The following is a 19,153-nucleotide window of genomic DNA, read 5'->3' on the forward strand; positions in this document are numbered from 1 at the left end:
TGTTGTAGTTTCACAGACAATTAACTGAGAACATAAGCTTTGCATGTACTTGACAGACTGGAGCACTATGGACTTTGAGCACACTGGAAATAGATTCTGCTAAATGCTCAGATGGTTCACTAGAAGTATTTAGTTGTCAGATAAATTCATTCATCTTTTTTTTAATATATGTTATTCCATATTTTTCCTTGCAACTTTCCACTCTCTTGTCAATACCTTGATGGTAGAAATCACAGGGTCTTGACTTGAAGAATTCATTGCACCAGGTTTTCAGCTCTATGACATTGTGGAATGATATGCCTTGGAGATTGAAAGTGCTCGTCTTTGGTATTCTATGATCACATGTCAAAAATGATCAAAACTTGTTGATGAAGAAAAGAGCCATAAAACACAATGATAAAAGTATTTTTTGTATTAATTCAAATAACATTGAAAAGAAATGAACAAATTCAACTGACAACCCAAAAGTGATAGCTTTTATTACCAAGGAGATGTAATTAGAAGTGGGTGATTGCACTGAAAAATAGCAGCCAGGGTAAAAACAAATTGGAAAATCAGGAAGTTGCTACCACAACTGGCAACAAAGGTCTTTCCTTCAAAGTGAAGGGCAGACTGTATGACACTTGCATTAGAATAGTTATGCTGCATGGTAATGACACATGGGCTCTGAATGCAGAGGGCTTGAGAAGATTGGAAAGAAATGAAACTAACACACTCCATTGGGTGTGCAACATAAATGTGCATGAACAACAAAGTACGTGTGTGATGAGAGAAAAACTGGGCATAAAAAGAATCAGGACATGTGATGTGTATGGATTAGGACAACTGTATAAAGAAATACTGATAATTTAATATTGGTAAAGCTGAAGCATTGTCCCCTAGTGTAGCAGCCATATTAGCATGAACGTACTTGTGGGCTAAACCCTTTTTCTGCAAATACTTGATAATACCATGATGCCAAATTTTGTCCGTTTTCAAGAGAAGTTGCTACTAGTTACTTTTGAAGTTTTCTTTGATGTTAGTTTATTTGGAAAAAAAAATACAGTTATTAACAAGGAGAGGTGAAGTTAATGCAAGCAAGATTTCACAGCTCTAGCATCACTCCTTCATTGTCAGCCTATGAACTTTTCAGCCCACCATTGTAAACGCAGCTCTAGTAATGTACACATTATCAGACACACATACAATGTATGAGTTTCATTTATATGACAAATTTATTAGACCTGCTTTTAATTCATTATCTAATTTTCTTTCACAGGTTGTCAAGTTAATCATTAAAGCAAACATTAAATCAGTTAACAACGTCAACTGATCAGACAAAAGGGTGGAAAAATAAGCATTGAGGAAAAGGAAAAGGACAGGAGTAGCAGTGGAGGATAATATGTTGAGAGAAAGAGAATATGCTACAAAAAGACAGTAAAATTGTGTTTACATATTAAAACAAGAAATAAAGAGATTTAGCCATACTTAAATTCTAAAAACTTTACATCATTAATAAATGTGGAATAAAACTCATGTTTATATGAGGTTATGTCAGAAAACCTACTGTATTAGCAAAGAGGTATTATAATGAGATATTAGCAATTCCCTGCACGGGTCCATACCTCCCACACCCTCAGGGTTGGCACTGTTAACGTCGGCACACTGAAAGGTAGGTCTGGTGAGATTGTTGAGATGCTTGAACGGAGACGTGTCGATATCTGCTGCTTCCAAGAAGTAAGGTGGAGAGGAGGTTCTGCTAGGTTCCTCACAGGTAGAGAACACAAGTACAAGATTTTCTGGGCTGGAAACACAGACGGGGTCGGGGGCGTGGGTATACTTCTTGCAGAGAAATGGGTGGATAAGGTAATCGAAGTAGTTAAAGTATGTGATAGAATACTTAACATTAGATTAGTCCTACACCATGGGTTAGCAACCATTATCTCGGCCTATGCCCCTCAGCCCGGGCTACCCGACAGACAGAAGGACCAATTTTATGACACCCTCCTGCAGACTACCTCATCGACGAATGATAGGGACCTTCTCTTTGTGGCTGGTGACTTCAATGGTCATGTTGGACAACATTCAGGGGGCTTCTATGGCGTACATGGAGGCTATGGTTTTGGTTCTCGCAATGAGGAGGGAACCAGGCTGCTGGAGTTCTGTGATGCAAATGACCTTATGGTCTGCAATATTAACTTCAGGAAACCTGCCAGTCACCTAGTCACCTACCGTTCTGGCAGGCACACTAGCCAAATTGACTACATCCTTGCCAGGAAAAGGGAAAGACGGTTGCTTATAAATGCCAAAACCTTCCCAGGTGAAGAATGCACCCCACAACATAGATTAGTAGTTAGTGACTTCAGGATCAGGGCTAAGTGGCTGCCCAGAAGACGACCAGCTTGGAGGAGAAGGGTATGGAAGCTCAAAGATCCTGCAAATGGACAGAGATTTAGAGACTTATTATTCGAAGCCTTCGACGAAATAGAGGGGGATGTAGCATCACACAATGTAGAGGACAACTGGACGTTTCTACAGGACAACCTGCTGAGGGCCACCGACGAGATCTGTGGTTGGTGCAAGGTCCCTTCTCGACCGAAAATAACGTGGTGGTGGAACAAGGAGGTAGACAGGGCTATTAGACAAAAGAAACAGGCTTGGAAGGACTGGAAGAACAGTGGTAGCAGGGAATTGTACCAATCTGCCAGAAGGGAAGCTAGGAGACAGGTTTATTTAGCCAAAGGGAAAGCAGATAAGAAAAAATTTGCCAATGTTCTGCGCCGTGAGGACCAAAGACTTGAGTTATTTCGTGTTGCAAGACAGTGTAGGAGAGAGAATAGTGATGTCGTAGGAGAGAAATGTGTTCGCATGGATGATGGTACGCTTGCACTAAATGAGGCTGCAAAGAAAGAGGTCTGGAGATGCCACTACGATAGATTGCTTAATAAAGAGAATGAATGGGAGAAAGAGAGTCTGCTGTATGTCGACCCAACAGAGGGACCAGCTATCCGAGTTGACAGTATCATGGTAGATAAAGCAATTAAGAGTATGAGGACAGGGAAAGCCCCCGGCCCATCAGGAATTACTGCAGAGATGCTCAAAATATCTGTCAGTGTTGGCTATAGCCTAATCACCAGTATTACGAACCAGGTGATACATGAAGGAGTCATACCCAATGACTGGTGTAGCAGCACCATAGTCAACTGCTACAAAGTTAAAGGTGACGCTTTAGATACAAATAATTACAGAGGTATCAAGCTTTTCGATCAGGTAATGAAAGTCACGGAGAGGGTCATAGCTCAACTGCTTAGGGAGCAAGTCAGTTTAGATGAGATGCAGTTTGGGTTCGTGCTTGTGAAAAGCACCACTGATGCTATATTTCTGGTAAGACAGCTTCAGGAGAAATACCTAGCCAAGGATAAACCTCTGTACCTGGCTTTCGTTGATATGGAGAAAGCCTTTGACAGGGTCCCCCAATCTCTCATCTGGTGGTCAACGAGGAAACTAGGGATAGAAGAATGGTTAGTGAGTGCTGTGTGAGCCATGTACAGAGACGCTGTCAGTAAGGTGAGGGTTGGCAATGAGTACAGTGAAGAATTCCAGGTGGAGGTAGGGGTCCACCAAGGTTCTGTCCTTAGCCCCCTCCTATTTATCATAGCCCTCCAGGCTATAACAGGAATTCAAGACAGGATGCCCCTGGGAGCTCCTCTATGCTGATGACCTTGCACTAATCGCTGAGTCACTATCAGAACTAGTGGAGAAGTTTCAGGTGTGGAAGCAAGGACTAGAATCGAAGGGCCTTAGAGTCAACCTAGCTAAAACCAAAGTCCTAATAAGTAGGAAGGCAGACAAAACACAAACCCCTTCGGGTAGATGGCCCTGCTCGATCTGTAGAAAAGGAGTGGGTGGTAACTCTATAAGATGCACCCAGTGCAAGCTATGGACACATAAGAGGTGCAGCAATATCAAAGGAAGGTTAACTAGGAAGTTAGTTTTCATTTGTAGCAGATGTTCAGGAGCTATATACACTGTGAATATGCAGAAAACAACTTCTGCCACATTCCAGGGAGAAAAACTAGAAGTGGTTGATAGCTTCCGCTATCTTGGTGACCAAATTAGCAGTGGGGTGGGTGTGCTGAAAGTGTAGCTGTTAGAATTAGAATAGCCTGGGCAAAGTTCAGAGAGCTCTTACCTCTGCTGGCGACAAAGGGTCTCTCTCTCAGAGTAAAAGGCAGATTATATGACGCATGTGTACGAACAGCCATGCTTCATGGCAGTGAAACATGGGCCGTGACTGCTGAGGACATGCGTAGGTTCACAAAGAATGAAACCAGTATGCTCCGATGGATGTGTAATGTCAGTGTGCATACTAGACAGTATCAGTACCTTGAGAGAAAAGTTGAACTTATGAAGCATCAGTTGTGGTATGCAAGAGAGACGATTGCGCTGGTATGGTCATGTAGCGAGAATGGATGAGGATAGCTGTGTGAAAATGTGCCACACCTTAGCAGTTGAGGGAATCTGCGGAAGAGGTAGGCCCAGGAAGACCTGGGATGAGGTGGTGAGGCACGACCTTCGAACATTGGGCCTCACCAAGGCGATGACTTCTGACCGAGACCTTTGGAAATATGCTGTGCGTGAGAAGACCCGGCAAGCCAAGTGAGACCTAAATCTATGGCCTCAGGCATCCCACTAATGCATACATTCCTTCATTGGACAACTAAACTCCACTTGCGAAGACCTGTTGAGGCAAGTGAAATTGAAATCGAGTTAAGCTGGACACTAAACTCCACTTGTGAAGACCTGTTGAGGCAAGTGAAATCGAAATCGAGTTAAATTGGACACTAAACTCCACTTGCGAAGACCTGTTGAGGCAAGTGAAATCGAAATCGAGGTAAATTGGACACTAAACTTCTACTTGCGAAGATCTGTTGAGGCAAGTGAGATCGAAATCGAGTGAAATTTGACGACTGGCACCCATGCCAATGTCGTCTCCCTCATTGGAAATGGAAACTCAGCTTGCGAAAACTTATTGGGGCAAGTGAAATCGAAATCGTGATGGCACCTGTGCCCAGCGTCGCCTTTCTGGCACTTGTGCCCGCAGCATGTGTAAGGACCTTCGAGTGAGATCGTTGCCAGTGCCCCTGGACTGGCTCTTGTGCGGGTGGCACATAAAATACACCATTTTGAGCGTGGCCGTTGCCAGTACTGCCTGACTGGCCTTCGTACGGGTGACACGTAAAAGCACCCACTACACTCTCGGAGTGGTTGGCGTTAGGAAGGGCATCCAGCTGTAGAAACTCTGCCAAATCAGATTGGAGCCTGGTGTAGCCATCTGGTTTCACCAGTCCTCAGTCAAATCGTCCAACCCATGCTAGCATGGAAAGCGGACGTTAAGCGATGATGATGATGATAATAAATTACAAATGTGATGGCTAGCTTTGTATGGGATACCTTCACAAACTATAAACCAGGATAATGTATAGGAATGTTGTGGGACTTGAGGTGGTATATTTATATGTAACTAAGGAAGTAGAGGCTATATTTGAGAATGTGCTCATGTGAGCTTGGTAGTGGCACTTTAGGAGACCTGACAATTACAGGTCTTCTTACTACCATTGTGCTGATACCTCTACTGATTCATACAGTTATCCCCAAAGTAGGACCAGAGGTGTTATCGGTTCTAGCATGAAGTTGGGAGGGGGCATCACCATAATCACAAGTGTTACAGTTACAAGTACCAGGGGCAATGATACTTACGTTGCTACTGTTAAAGTGGGTAGGACCCTTGAAGCTTATAGTATTAGTGTCTACTAGGTTAGGGTGGGGGCCACATGTGAAATTCAGAGCCTGCAATAAAGCAGCCAAGTTTGTGCCTACTGAAAGAGGCAATTATAGATCCCAAGTTTGAGATTGTAGAGTATGAGATTTTAATACAAGATTTATTAAGAATAGGGTAATATATGGTGTAGTGGGAAATTAGAACTTAATTTGTAAAATAGCTTGGGTAAAGATTTAACCTGAAGAGAGAATAGGGTGCAAACCATAAACCACTTTCTGTCCCTAGAAGTCTTAAAACCCAGCATGGTGTTGAACCTCTTGGGCACCCAGAATATTGAACCATTACTACTATATATATATATATATATATATATATCATAGGCACAGGCTTGACTGTGTAGTAAGAAGTTAAAGAGTCCACACTAAATTACAATGTGTTCCTTTGCTCAAGACAAGTGTCAGAAAACAACTAAGGTAGGTGAATGGAAGTAGCAAGAATATGTTGGTAGAAACTGAGTGATCAGAGTGAAAAGATGGTAGTGGAGAAAACAATGATTAGTAAAGTGTAAGTGATAGGTATTAATAACATATGACTAAAAGAAGGAGTGATGACTGACAGTACAGAAAGGATGGTGATACAGAGTATCAGACAAAAAAAATGAAGGACACACATAAAATGAATACAGATTAATGCAGTAAAATGTACAAATGTGTGTTAGAAAGTAAAGATAAAAATTTTGAGATCTGTGAAAACAAACAAAACAATAAACACCAGAAAAGAGAAAGCACATGTGAAAAGCAGGAAAAAAAAACTGAATCAAAATATAAATAAAGTACAAGAACAACAAACAACACTGAAATTCATATGTAACTTTCCAAAATCTGAAAAACACACCACCTACATTGATATACTTTAAAAGAAAACTCATTAAAATGGCTATAAATTTTACCTGGCACGCCGACAGAAAAGTTTTGTGTTTTTCTTGAAAACAAAGCTATATTCATCACTCTGTCCATAACATAAAATGATATCTTTGTATTCATCCATAACTGACTGGGCAGAACAGGTCATCAGTTGTAATGCTCGATCATCATTTGGCTTTGCAAAATGATGAATCTCTGAAAACCTAAATAGAGAAAAATATTTCAATAAAGGGTTAATTATTAATATTTTAATGAACAAATACAGATAATAATTTCAAAGAAGAATAGTTGTAAGGTTAACCTGCTGGATCATTTGTTCAAAAATTTGAATGTTACTCAATTGTGTAACAACCTCTAAATGCCAACTTTCATTTTAACATTAATACTATGGTGAGTTGTCAAACCACAAAATGGAAGACAAGAATTAAATTGTTATAATACAGAATTTAATGGAATAATTTCTCCAGCTGGATGCCCTTCATAAAAATAATCATTTTACAAAGGCTATTGGGGTACATTTTATTGTAGCACCAGCTCTAGAAAGGTTGTCACATCCTCAACAAGATTAACCCTTTCGTATTTATTTTGAGATGCTCTGTGTTTCTTTCGATTAATTTTAAATATAACAAAGAATTTAGTAAAATAACTTAGTTATCATTAAGCTAGTGTTAGGAACATAGATTGTGACAAAGGTTGGTGGAAAATTTTAATTCAAAACTTATGAAAACAAGGCATTTGTACTACAGAGCCAGAGGTGGTTTCAGCCGGGTTGGTATCGAAAAGGTTAAAGAGTTTTCACAATTCCATGTTATCTCTATTTGTTTCTTTCAATGCAAACTACAGAGTAAATAGACAGGAGGGCAACTACAGAAGATGAACCAGGATGAGATGGAGAAAGAAGAGTAGAGTATGTCAAGAAGGTGTGGGAAAAGAGTGATGAGGATATGAAAGAAGGGAGAAAATAAATTGACAGTAATGAGAAATACATAAAAGCAGAGACTAACAGGAGAGACACTAATGGTAGCTATATGTTTGCTAACAGGAGAGAGAGAGAGAGAGAGAGAGAGAGAGAGAGAGAGAGAAAGAGAGAGAGAGAGAGAGAGAGAGAGAGAGAAGAGAGAGAGAGAGAGAGAGAGAGAGAGAGAGAGAGAGAGAGAGAGAGAGAGAGTGTGTGTGTGTGTAATGAATAGCCTTAAAAATAGTCAGAGAATGTGATGGACATCAGCAGTGAGTGACCTAGAGGAGAGGTTGTGGTGGTTAGTTATATAGAAGTGTTTGCTGTGAAAAGAAAGTGTGTTATAGATGATGAAAAAGTGAATAGAGTAATAGGAAGCAGTAGATGATGGTGGTAGTGGGAACTGAGTATGAAAGATCTAAAATTATCCTCTATAACAAGGGTGGTACAAGGTAGCAAAGTAGAGGGAGCACTACAAAGATGAGAGGCTATTAAATAGATAAGAGGAGCAGAAGATGGAGAATTCACAAATACAATATGGGTAAAAAGTCCAGGGTAAAAAGTACAGGGTGTTGAGGATGTCCCTTTAGCATTTAAATGAAATATAAAATTTTATTCTTATTTAGTATAATTTTGTTATATATTTTGATCATTATCTTAGATATTTTTTGTGAACATCTTATGATATATTTATTACTTTATATGTTTTAGAAAATGTCACTATCAAAAAATTAAGAGAATACTCATTGTCAAAAAAATTCATAATTTAATGGTAATCCTCTTTGATTGTCATGTCTAGTTAATTGCTCTGGGTGATCAAAATGGTTGGCAATATGAATGGTAGGGCAGTAGACCAAGTATCCTGAAATCCCTGAGCTGTTGCAGTCAGAGGGAAGACTATGATCAAAGGGTTTAATGAGCATGGTGAGGAGATAGCAAAGGAGGTGAGCAGTGTCAGGGAGGAATAAAAAATGAGGGAGACAAGATGTGTGTTAAGAAATTTAACTAACCTTAGTTGTTAATTCGTCTAAATTAATGCTAAAGGAATTACTTTGGGCATGTGTGTGTGTGTATGCATAATTATAAAATCCAGAGTAAGTGAGAGGCAAAATAAGATTTAATTCCATGAGGTTACAGCTATTTCATGATCTACTTTCAGTTATATCATCAACTCTGATTCATGAGTGCATGCATAGTATATACATTGTCCAACCCATGCCAGCATGGGAAATAGACATTATATGGTGAAGATGGTGACACACATTATATATATATATATATATATATATATATGCAAGTCTATAATTATATAATACGCCAAAGAAAACTATTCTTCTGACCATTTTCCAGACATCGCTGATTAATCTCTAATGCACAAGGTAAAAATTAGCTCATGTTAAGCTTGATAAGCAAATTGGAAAAGAGAACTTTCTTTTAAATTTTCCTATATTAAAAAATATTCCTTACAAAACCCTTTGCAAAAAAATTCTATAAAAGTATACAAAAGTCTGTTAACCCTTTCGTTATTGTATTTATTTTGAGATGCTCTGTATTTCTTTCAATTACTTTAAATATAACAAAGAATTTAGTGAAATAACTTAAGCTAGTGTTAGGAACATAAATTATGACTAAGGTTGGTGGAAGATTTTAATTCAAAACTTATGAAAACAAGGCATTTGTAGCCAGAGCTAGTTTCAGCCGAGCTGAACTGTAAATTACACGTAACATATAACCCAGCATAACTTGTTGTATGGTCAGTTCATCACTGACTAAACCAGTGAGGAGGGTGATTTTTGGACACTGTGGGATGACAAAGAAGGCCCATCAAAGAAAAAGGGAACTCATGATAGTCAACTCAACCAACCTTTGCACTGGTCAAAAGGAGTAAACATCCATTAATGTTATATCGTCTGAAGAAACGAATCCATGAAGATGATCAACCTGATGCCTATGGATACTACGGACTACACTGTACTCATCCCAGAAATATAGACTGTGATCTTATGAGACATGTGATTTACAGAAATGCACAAAATGATGCATTAAATGGTTATAAATTCCATCCAAAGATTATTGTTATTATTACTATATTTATCCTACATTCTATCAGTATGGCTTGATGCAACCCCCAAAACTGGCTCACCAGCCTGTATCATTAGGCTGCGGCCGGCATAATGCAATGGAAGCTTTATTTGCATATTCAAAATGTTACCTGTAAACAAATTTAAAATATATATATATATATATATATATATATATATATATATATACAAAAAATGTATGTGTGTGTGTAAATATATATATATATATATATATATATATATATATATATATAAGTATGATAGTGTAGTGTATGCAGGTTGAATTGAAGGCTACTGCTTGTTTATGAATTCTGCCAAATATGAGCTTTCTTTTCAGGTACATGATGCTGCTGTTCCCCATCCCAGGGTCTCACAGGCCCATGCCTCCCACACCCTCAGGGTTGGCACTCTCAACGTCAGCACACTAAAAGGTAGATCTGTTGAGATTGTTGAGATGCTTGAACAGAGATGTGTCGATATCTGCTGCCTCCAAGAAGTGAGGTGGAGAGGAAGCTCAGCTAGGTTCCTCACAGGCAAAGAACACAGGTACAAGATTTTTGGGGCATGGAACACAGATGGGGTCGGGGGCATGGGTATACTTCTTGTGGAGAAATGGGTGGATAAGGTAATCAAGGTAGTCAGAGTATGCGATAGAAGACTTAAGATTAGATTAGTCCTTCATCATGGGTTAGCAACCATTATCTCGGGCTATGTCCCTCAGCCCCACTGCTAACTTGAGAGCATGCGATGTATAGTTGTTCATGAGAAAAGCAGGGTATTTGTAAACTGAGACCCACAATTTTTAAAGTCTGACCCTGGGCTTTGTTGAATTGAAATGACACATTAGAGTGAATAAGGGGGCATGCATGGAATGTATGCAATCTCTCCTCGATGACAGCCAGCAATAATGGTTGCTTGTAGGACATGACTTGTCACTAGTAACAGTCAATCTTGTACCATTGCATAGTCATGTTGGGTCGAAATTCTTCAAGAGCATGATAGCTGTGCCTTTCTTTAGGAAAAACTAATGCGGTGGCAGTCCTGTGGGTTGTAGAGAGTTGAAAAATTCAACTGGATAGTCAACAGTGGCATGTTCGTCGATGGTAGTATCAATGGAGACAAACGTTGAAGCATCTCCAGGTAAAATGTAGAGGAATTCATGGTTTACTTTATCAACGCATTCATTCCAAAGTGCTAAAATAGCTCTCTTTGTGAATCATGCTATGTTTTTGAAGTTGTCTTGCAATGTGGGAAATACCTTTTCTTTAAGCTCGGCCAATGTAGACACCATGTGCCCACATTGCAGTACATGCAGTTGCAGGGTGTTATTCAACGGTAAAGTGCCATTTCCAATTAGTAGAAGTTGATGAAAGAATTCCTCAGCTAAAGGGTCATTGTAGAGATGAGCTCGTATATTGTTTCTTAATGAAAGCTGACAAACAAACCTCCACAGAGGTGAAAACTTCAGACACACATAGATGTTGTCAGCTCGTGTACCTCGTGGTATGACTGGTAATATTTGATGGAAATTCCCTGTGAGGACAACAGTTAAGCCCCCCATAATGGCAGTACTGTTTCTAATATCCCTTAGTGACCTACCTTGGATTTCTAGTGCACCACAGTGTGCCATCGTGCATTCATCCCAGACAATAAAGTGTAGTTTAGAGCAGAACTTTTCCCATCAGTGACTGTTTTTGAAATATTACACATTTGGGCATTGCTGAAGTGAGTTTTCTTGAGTACAAATAGAGGCAGTTTCTTAGTGGCCCTTGTTTGCAGAAATAAATGAGAATGTCTTTGTTTTGGTGGCATGGCTCAAAAGAGCAAATAATTAAGGAACATATAAGATGGAAGACATAGCAATTTGAAGTTGTGCATTGTATAATTTGATTTTTTAGTAACGAATGAAAAGATGTGGAAAAATTCATATGTCAATTTGTATACCGTTATTTTGAGAAGAAACGGTAAACTGTGAATGATTTGGCTATGCTCTGTCTTGATAAGCGTAATGCATTCTGTTAGCTGATATATAGTGGAGTGGATTATTGGCGTAATGGAAGTTATTGTTTGTCCAGAAGTGAAGTGGGTGGGGAACAATTTGCATGAAAGTGATTTATGTTCTTAAGAAGGATCACAAACTATGTATTGTTTCATGAAATAAAAAGGGGTTAATATGATTTTTCCCAGAAATCTTGTTTTCAAAATTATAATTTCCCCCTCCCTGCCAAAATTTCCTAATTTTTAACTGTTTTTCAAATTTTGCTTTTTATGCAAGTGGAAAAATACGAAGATTACAGATGTGGGAAATATAATTTGCTTTTGAAAATTTAATTTTTCTGAACGAAATACCAAATGCCCCTTCCCCCACCTCAACCACCCATTGGCTACCCGCTTTTGGGAAAAATGCAAATCCGTATGGAAAACATAGGAATGTGAGTAAATTGAGGAAAGAAATAAGTGTGGGGGGATGCAAATGTCTTCTCTGACATGCTAGACACAACAGGTAAAGGACAGGATTTCTGAGATAACTTCCTAGTAAGTTTAAATGGAAGATCAGGCTCCTCACAAACAGGAATGACAGAATAGGAAAAGGTAATTCTCATAGGATTTGAGCTGTAATTTAGTGCACAGCAAAAAATAACATAATTCATACAGAACTTTAAGTCTGTCTTTCTGTCTGTGTGGAGGGGGGGGGGGGCAAATGAAGTTGTTTTTGCATACCTTTAATTCCAAAAGAAGGAAATGTAATGAAGTTGTAATATGTTAACAGCAGAAGGTATTTGTAAATTATAATGAGGAATTGGAAGAGAAAGATAATGCCTAATTCTATGCACACGTGAAACATAGCACAAAAGTGAAAAGGACCTTAAAATTGTATGACACGACCTCGTTTCTGGGGTTCTCAGCGTCCCCTTCTCTCTCGCTTTCTTCTCTCTTTGTGCTGCTTTCTTTCATCTTCACCTATAGAACATACAGTATCAATTTTGAGCTGGCTTTCACTTTCAACTATAGAACATACACAGGGTATGAAACATCAGCATTTCACTCTCACCCACAATCCCTGTCTGTCATCTTCTCCTATAATAATTTGTTTTCTGTCTCTGTTTCTTTCTCTTGTCTCTCTGTCTTTTTCTCATTTTGTGTTTCACTTGGTCATTCCGTAAAAATAAGATTTATGTGTATATGAAATGGATGCGCGTGCGCGTGAGAGAGAGAGAGAGAGAGAGAGAGAGAGAGAGAGAGAGAGAGAGAGAGAGAGAGAGAGAGAGAGAGAGAGAGAGAGAGAGAGAAAGAGAGAGAGCAAGAGAAAGAAAGAGAGAAAGAGAGAGAGAGAAAGAGAGAGAGAGAAAGAGAGAGAGAGAGAGAGTGAGTGAAGGTGTGTGTCGTAATGATGGATGTCAGCCGAAATGTGTTAACAACAAACAAGATGAGGACAAATATCTGTCAATTGTAAATAATGTACATAACTCCTCATCTCTTAAATATAGAACTGAACCTAATGTTTGTTTATATATCTACATATACATATATAAGAGTGTTGTAGTTCACTTGAAGCATTGTAATATCAGAGAAGGTAAAAGACAGAAAGCAGAAAGTTTCTGACAATGTGGGAAGTTTAATAAAACCTTTATATTCTAGGCCCATCTTTAGAAGAAAAGAATAGTCGAAGAAAAGTCCAGTTATGTAGGTCCTGTTAACCCATTCCAATTCCCTAGTGTTTATGTAACAGCAGCAGTTGGTCTCTAAACATAGATCTAATTGACGTTTCCTATGAACACACACACACAAAAATGTGGATGTACATCTGTACATACATATCTTATGTGTATGTGTGCTGTAATGTTTTTAATATATAAATATCTTAGTTAAGTAAAATTTCTCTTCAGTATTAATAACAGGATTGGAGAGATTACAATATTGGTATTTTTTCCATTAGTGTCGGGCTACAAGGACTCTGAGAAGCAAACCAATCTGGTAAAGGATGTAGAAGAACCGAAATTTAGAGACATTCTAATTCAAGCATTTGCAAGAAGGAGGAGTAGACAGAGCTATATAACATAGAGGACAACTGGAAGTTCATATGGGACAACCTACTGATGGTTACTCACAAAATCTGACTAAGAGTGACATAATGTTGGAAGAGTAAAGTATACAGAACCTTAAAAGTAAAGAAACAAGCTTGACAGGAGTGGAAGAATTGGAGTAGAAGAGAGCTGTAGCGGGTAGCTAAAAGAGAAGCTAGGTGATAGATCCATCTAGCTAGGGGAGAGACAGGAAGGAAGAGGTTTGCCAATGTTGTATACTGTGAGGTCCAATTTTGAATTGCAAGGCAATGTATTAGAGAAAATCATTATTAGGAGAGAAGTGTGTACAGATGGATGATGATACACTTACCCTTAGTCATTTTGGAAAGTGTCACTGTGAAAGACTGCTTAATGTGAAGAATGAATGGGAGAAGGAGAGTATTTCTAAGGTGGACCCAAAAAAGGATCCTAGTTGACATCAACATGTTAGATAAAGTAATTAAGGATATGAAGACAAGGAAAGCCCTTGGTCCTTCAGTAATGACTTCTGAGAGCTTAAAATATATGGTAAAGTGGAATACAGCTTGGTCGACCATATAGTTAATCAGGTTGTACACCAGACTGGTGTAGCAGCATCATAATCAATTGCTACAAAGGTAAGGGAGAAGCTTTAGACAGAAGTAAATCCAGAGGTATCAAATTATGTTACAGAAAGGATCATAGTTCAACTAATTGGGAAGAGAGTTAGCCTAGATGTGATGTAGTTTGGTTTTCTGTTTGTGAAAACACCACCAATACTATCTTCTTAGTAAGGCAACTGCAGGGAAAGCAGTGAAGGTCGGCTTGTGGTATACGGATGTCCTGAATCCATACTTGGTGCATGTACACACCATACAGTTCACAATGGAAAAAGAAAAAGACAATCAGCTAGCATTCCGGGACGTATTAATAACATGCACCAAGTATGGATTCAGGACATCCATATGACGCAAGCCGACCATCACTGGACAATACCTCAACCCCCACCATCCATACAGTGTAAAGAGAGGGAATTCTCAGTGCCTAAAACATCAAGCAATGAATATAAGTAGCAATCGTGATACCCACCACAAAGAAATGATCAAGCTCAATAACAATCTATTAAGCAACAACTACCCCAAAAGCATACTCTCCACTCCAATTATGAAGAAAAGAGAGGAGGAAACTGATAAACTGTCCACAGTCTATCTAACCTATTTGAAAGGCCTCTCTGAAAAGATAGAAAAGATATGCAGCCCATATGACATCAGGACAGTATTCAAGAGTAATACAACACTTCGCAAATATCTCCTTCGAGTAAAACCACCAATAGAAGAGAATATGACTAAGAACTGCGTGTACTCCATCCCATGCAGCTGTGGTAGGTTATACTAAGGCAAAACATGCCTTTAATGGCGATGACAACCACGAAAAATACCTAAGGAATAAGAACCCAGGTTCAAAATTTCCCCAAGACACCTGATGAAGGCTGGAGGGTATATCAGCCGAAACGTTGTGTTAACAACAAACAAGATGAGGACAAATATCCATCGATTGTAAATAATGTAAACACTAGGTTAGTTAAAATATGTTTATAATATATTTTAACTTTTCTAAAGGCAAATTCACTGCAATTACCATGCAGAAAAAATTCTCTTATGGTAAAGGTTTAAAAACACCATATCTGCCCACTGTTTCCCTCTCATGGATTCTCAGACTTACATTTCTGGCTCTATTAAAATATGAAAAGTGGACAAATGATGACAATGAGAGGGGGAGGAGGAGGAAGAAAATGTCGATAGAGATGAAGAAGAGGCGGAGGAAAAGGATAAATACATTTGAGTCTACAAAAAAGGGCAAAAATAATTAATACAGAAGTATATTCTTTATACATTTATTATAGTGCTCTGTTACTAAGTTTTGTGAGTATCCTGATCTGCTACATCTTTTATATTCTGCAAGTTACACTGAAATCAATTGCTCTGTGTTAGCTACTCATGTCTAATTATATTTCTGGTATTTACTACATCTGTTCATCTTTTCACAAGTGGGACAATAGCATTATTAATATATCAAGAAAAATTATCAATGGTAACTAATTTTTAAAAAAAGGTAAAAAAAATATTACACTACCTGTGGAAAGAATGGCCATCAATACGAACAACTAACCAGCAGTTGGGCAAACATCTGTCATCCAACTCAAAATCACGAACATATTCAAACCGACTTTTTGCCATGGTATGCTTATCACAGCTGCTATGCAATCGTAACACTTTAAATACAGAATTTGAAGTATATAATAACTTTGCAAATGTTGAGGTCGCAAGCTTATGATGCCAAAAGATATTTTGAAAGGATATCACAGATAACATCCAGTCTATTCTATTAACCTTTAGAATTTTGGAAGTTGAAGCTGCTCCAATTTATAACCATTTTAATTTCTGAAAAATAAAATATAAACAGATACATATAGACATGCTTATATATCAGGTTACGTAAAAAGTAAACAATGTTTTGAACCATGAAGAGTTTGTATCGGATTTTTACTGAGTTTTAAATTTTTTTAAACAATTTTTGCAATTGTCTGATAATACAGACATAGACTTGCCCAAATAAATCAATAAATTAACATTGATATTTTTTTCATTGTTGTTACAATCATCTGAAATAGAACTGTCAAAGTGCAATTTTCGAGCAATTTTGCTATTCAACTTCAAAAAGGATGCAAAGCAGCTGAAACTGCTTGCGATATCAACGAAATGTTTGGTGAGGAAATGACCAGTGAGTGGTCAGCTCAAAAATGATTTAAACAATTTTGCAGTGGAGACCTGAGCCTTGAAGATTGTGAGTGTAGTGGACGCTTATCTGTCATTGATGATGGCCAATCAAAGACCATCATTGAGAAAGATCCATGTAAAACCACTCAAAAACTGGCAAAAGAACTTCAAGGTAGCCAGAAAATTTGCATGAGATCGGAAAATCAAAACAGCTCAACAAATGGGTGCCACGCAATTTGAATGAAAATCAGAAAATGCACAGATATGAAATTTGCTCATGGCCTCCACTCTGTAACCAGACCGATCCATTTCTTGACTGTATTGTAACTTGCGATGAAAAGTGGATTCTGTACAATAATAAAAAATGTTCTTTGCAGTGGTTGGACCAAAATGAAGCACTGAAAACCTTCCTTAAACCTGAGCTCTTCAAAAAGAAGGTTTGGTGGTGTACTGCTGGACTCATCTACTATAACTTCTTAAAACCCAGAAAAACCATTACTGCAGAAATATATTGCCATGAAATTGCCAAAATTAATGAAAGATTGCTACTCTTCTGTTCCAGACTGGTCAACAGAAGAGGGTCAATCATTCTTTATGACAATGCTCGAGCACACGTTTCATTAATGATGGTCCAGAAGTTGAAGGAACTTGGTTCGCTTTTTCAAAGCACCTTAATGGTTTCTTGCAAGAGAAGGAATTCAAAAAGTCAAACCAATGCTTGAAAGTGCATTCAAAGAGTTCATCAGCTTCAGAACTCCAGATTTTTATTTTACCAGAATAAACAAACTTGTAACCCATTGGCAAAAATGTGTTGATTGTAATGGTACGTACTTTGATGAATAAAATTTCCGCATTGTTGAAATATATTGTGATGAATTTCATGTTTCAAAACGTTGCTTACTTTTTACTTAGCCTATATATATATATATATATATATATATAATAATATTATTAGGGACAAAATCCAAAATTACAGGTAAAAAACTCAATTAAAATCAATTTATAAAAAATTAAATTGAGCCTTATAGATAAAGTATATATAAAATATATATAGTTTTAGGGAAAATAACCAATTTTCAAGAACTCATCGATGAAAATCCACTATCACATATAGAAAAATTAATAATTAAAAGCACAATAAATGAGTATAATATAAAGTAAAGTAAATATCATAAGATAAATATAATAAAAAGATTACACGTGTTTCATAACCAATTTTCAAATAGAAAAGAAATTTAAATCGATTAAAATCAATTGAAATTATCTAAAATAAGTTCTATTCAAAAATATAGCTACTCGTCAGATCGTAAGTAGAACAATAATTAGATATATATCTCAACCAACAATAAGTACCAAATGAATTAATATGATATACTTATTATATAAAGATAGAAAAATTATTTTAAAAATATCATAATATCAAAATAATAACCATTCAATAATCATCCCTTCATCCATAATAATAACATGTATATTATATACAAAAAACATCTTACCTAAATTATCATTGTTTTAAATTATCATTGTTTTAAATACAAGTTGAACGAAGTTTAAGTTTAAAATAATAATGAAGATAAAATTAGTACATATTTAACCGGTGTAATAGTTAAAGCTATACTATTTAAAGCTAAAGACGTTTATTTAATTATGATTAAAGATCAATTGAATAATAGAAAAATACAAGATTATTTATTTCTACAAACGTAATAATAAAAAATATGAATGAAAAAATTATGAATGGAAAAAATTATGAATGAAAAAATTAGGAAAGAAAAAATTATTAAGAATAAAAGGTTAAACTTTATATATATATACAAAGTTTTGATTTAAAAAAAACTTTAACGATATTATAAACTATAAAGATTAATAATTAATCAAATAATATTAATCAAAAATTATCGAAAATATATCAACACTATTCCAATCGAAGTTCTTGTTGATATATTTTCGATAATTTTTGATTAATATTATTTGATTAATTATTAATCTTTATAGTTTATAATATCGTTAAAGTTTTTTTTAAATCAAAACTTTGTATATATATATAAAGTTTAACCTTTTATTCTTAATAATTTTTTCTTTCCTAATTTTTTCATTCATAATTTTTTCCATTCATAATTTTTTCATTCATATTTTTTATTATTACGTTTGTAGAAATAAATAATCTTGTATTTTTCTATTATTCAATTGATCTTTAATCATAATTAAATAAACGTCTTTAGCTTTAAATAGTATAGCTTTAACTATTACACCGGTTAAATATGTACTAATTTTATCTTCATTATTATTTTAAACTTAAACTTCGTTCAACTTGTATTTAAAACAATGATAATTTAAAACAATGATAATTTAGGTAAGATGTTTTTTGTATATAATATACATGTTATTATTATGGATGAAGGGATGATTATTGAATGGTTATTATTTTGATATTATGATATTTTTAAAATAATTTTTCTATCTTTATATAATAAGTATATCATATTAATTCATTTGGTACTTATTGTTGGTTGAGATATATATCTAATTATTGTTCTACTTACGATCTGACGAGTAGCTATATTTTTGAATAGAACTTATTTTAGATAATTTCAATTGATTTTAATCGATTTA

The 19,153-nt window shown here is 36.5% G+C and overlaps 1 protein-coding gene across 6 annotated transcripts in view; it reads right to left on the bottom strand.

The window, feature by feature from the left end:
- LOC106880761 (putative tRNA(His) guanylyltransferase) overlaps positions 1-19,153 on the bottom strand; it is a 104,973-nt gene that overhangs the window by 70,132 nt on the left and 15,688 nt on the right. For all 6 annotated transcript variants that reach the window (XR_016244723.1, XR_016244724.1, XM_014930859.3 and 3 more), the window contains exons 2-3: positions 15,897-16,204; positions 6,711-6,887 (exon numbers count right to left, since the gene is read on the bottom strand). Coding sequence is in view for 4 of the 6 variants with exons in the window: in XM_014930859.3 (XP_014786345.3) it covers positions 6,711-6,887; positions 15,897-16,135 (416 nt within the window). In the remaining 2 variants the exon portion in view is untranslated. The remainder of the gene's footprint in view (positions 1-6,710; positions 6,888-15,896; positions 16,205-19,153) is intronic.

Source organism: Octopus bimaculoides, chromosome Z (assembly GCF_046866305.1).
Source record: "Octopus bimaculoides isolate indiv1 chromosome Z, ASM4686630v1, whole genome shotgun sequence".
Classification (NCBI taxonomy): domain Eukaryota; kingdom Metazoa; phylum Mollusca; class Cephalopoda; order Octopoda; family Octopodidae; genus Octopus; species Octopus bimaculoides.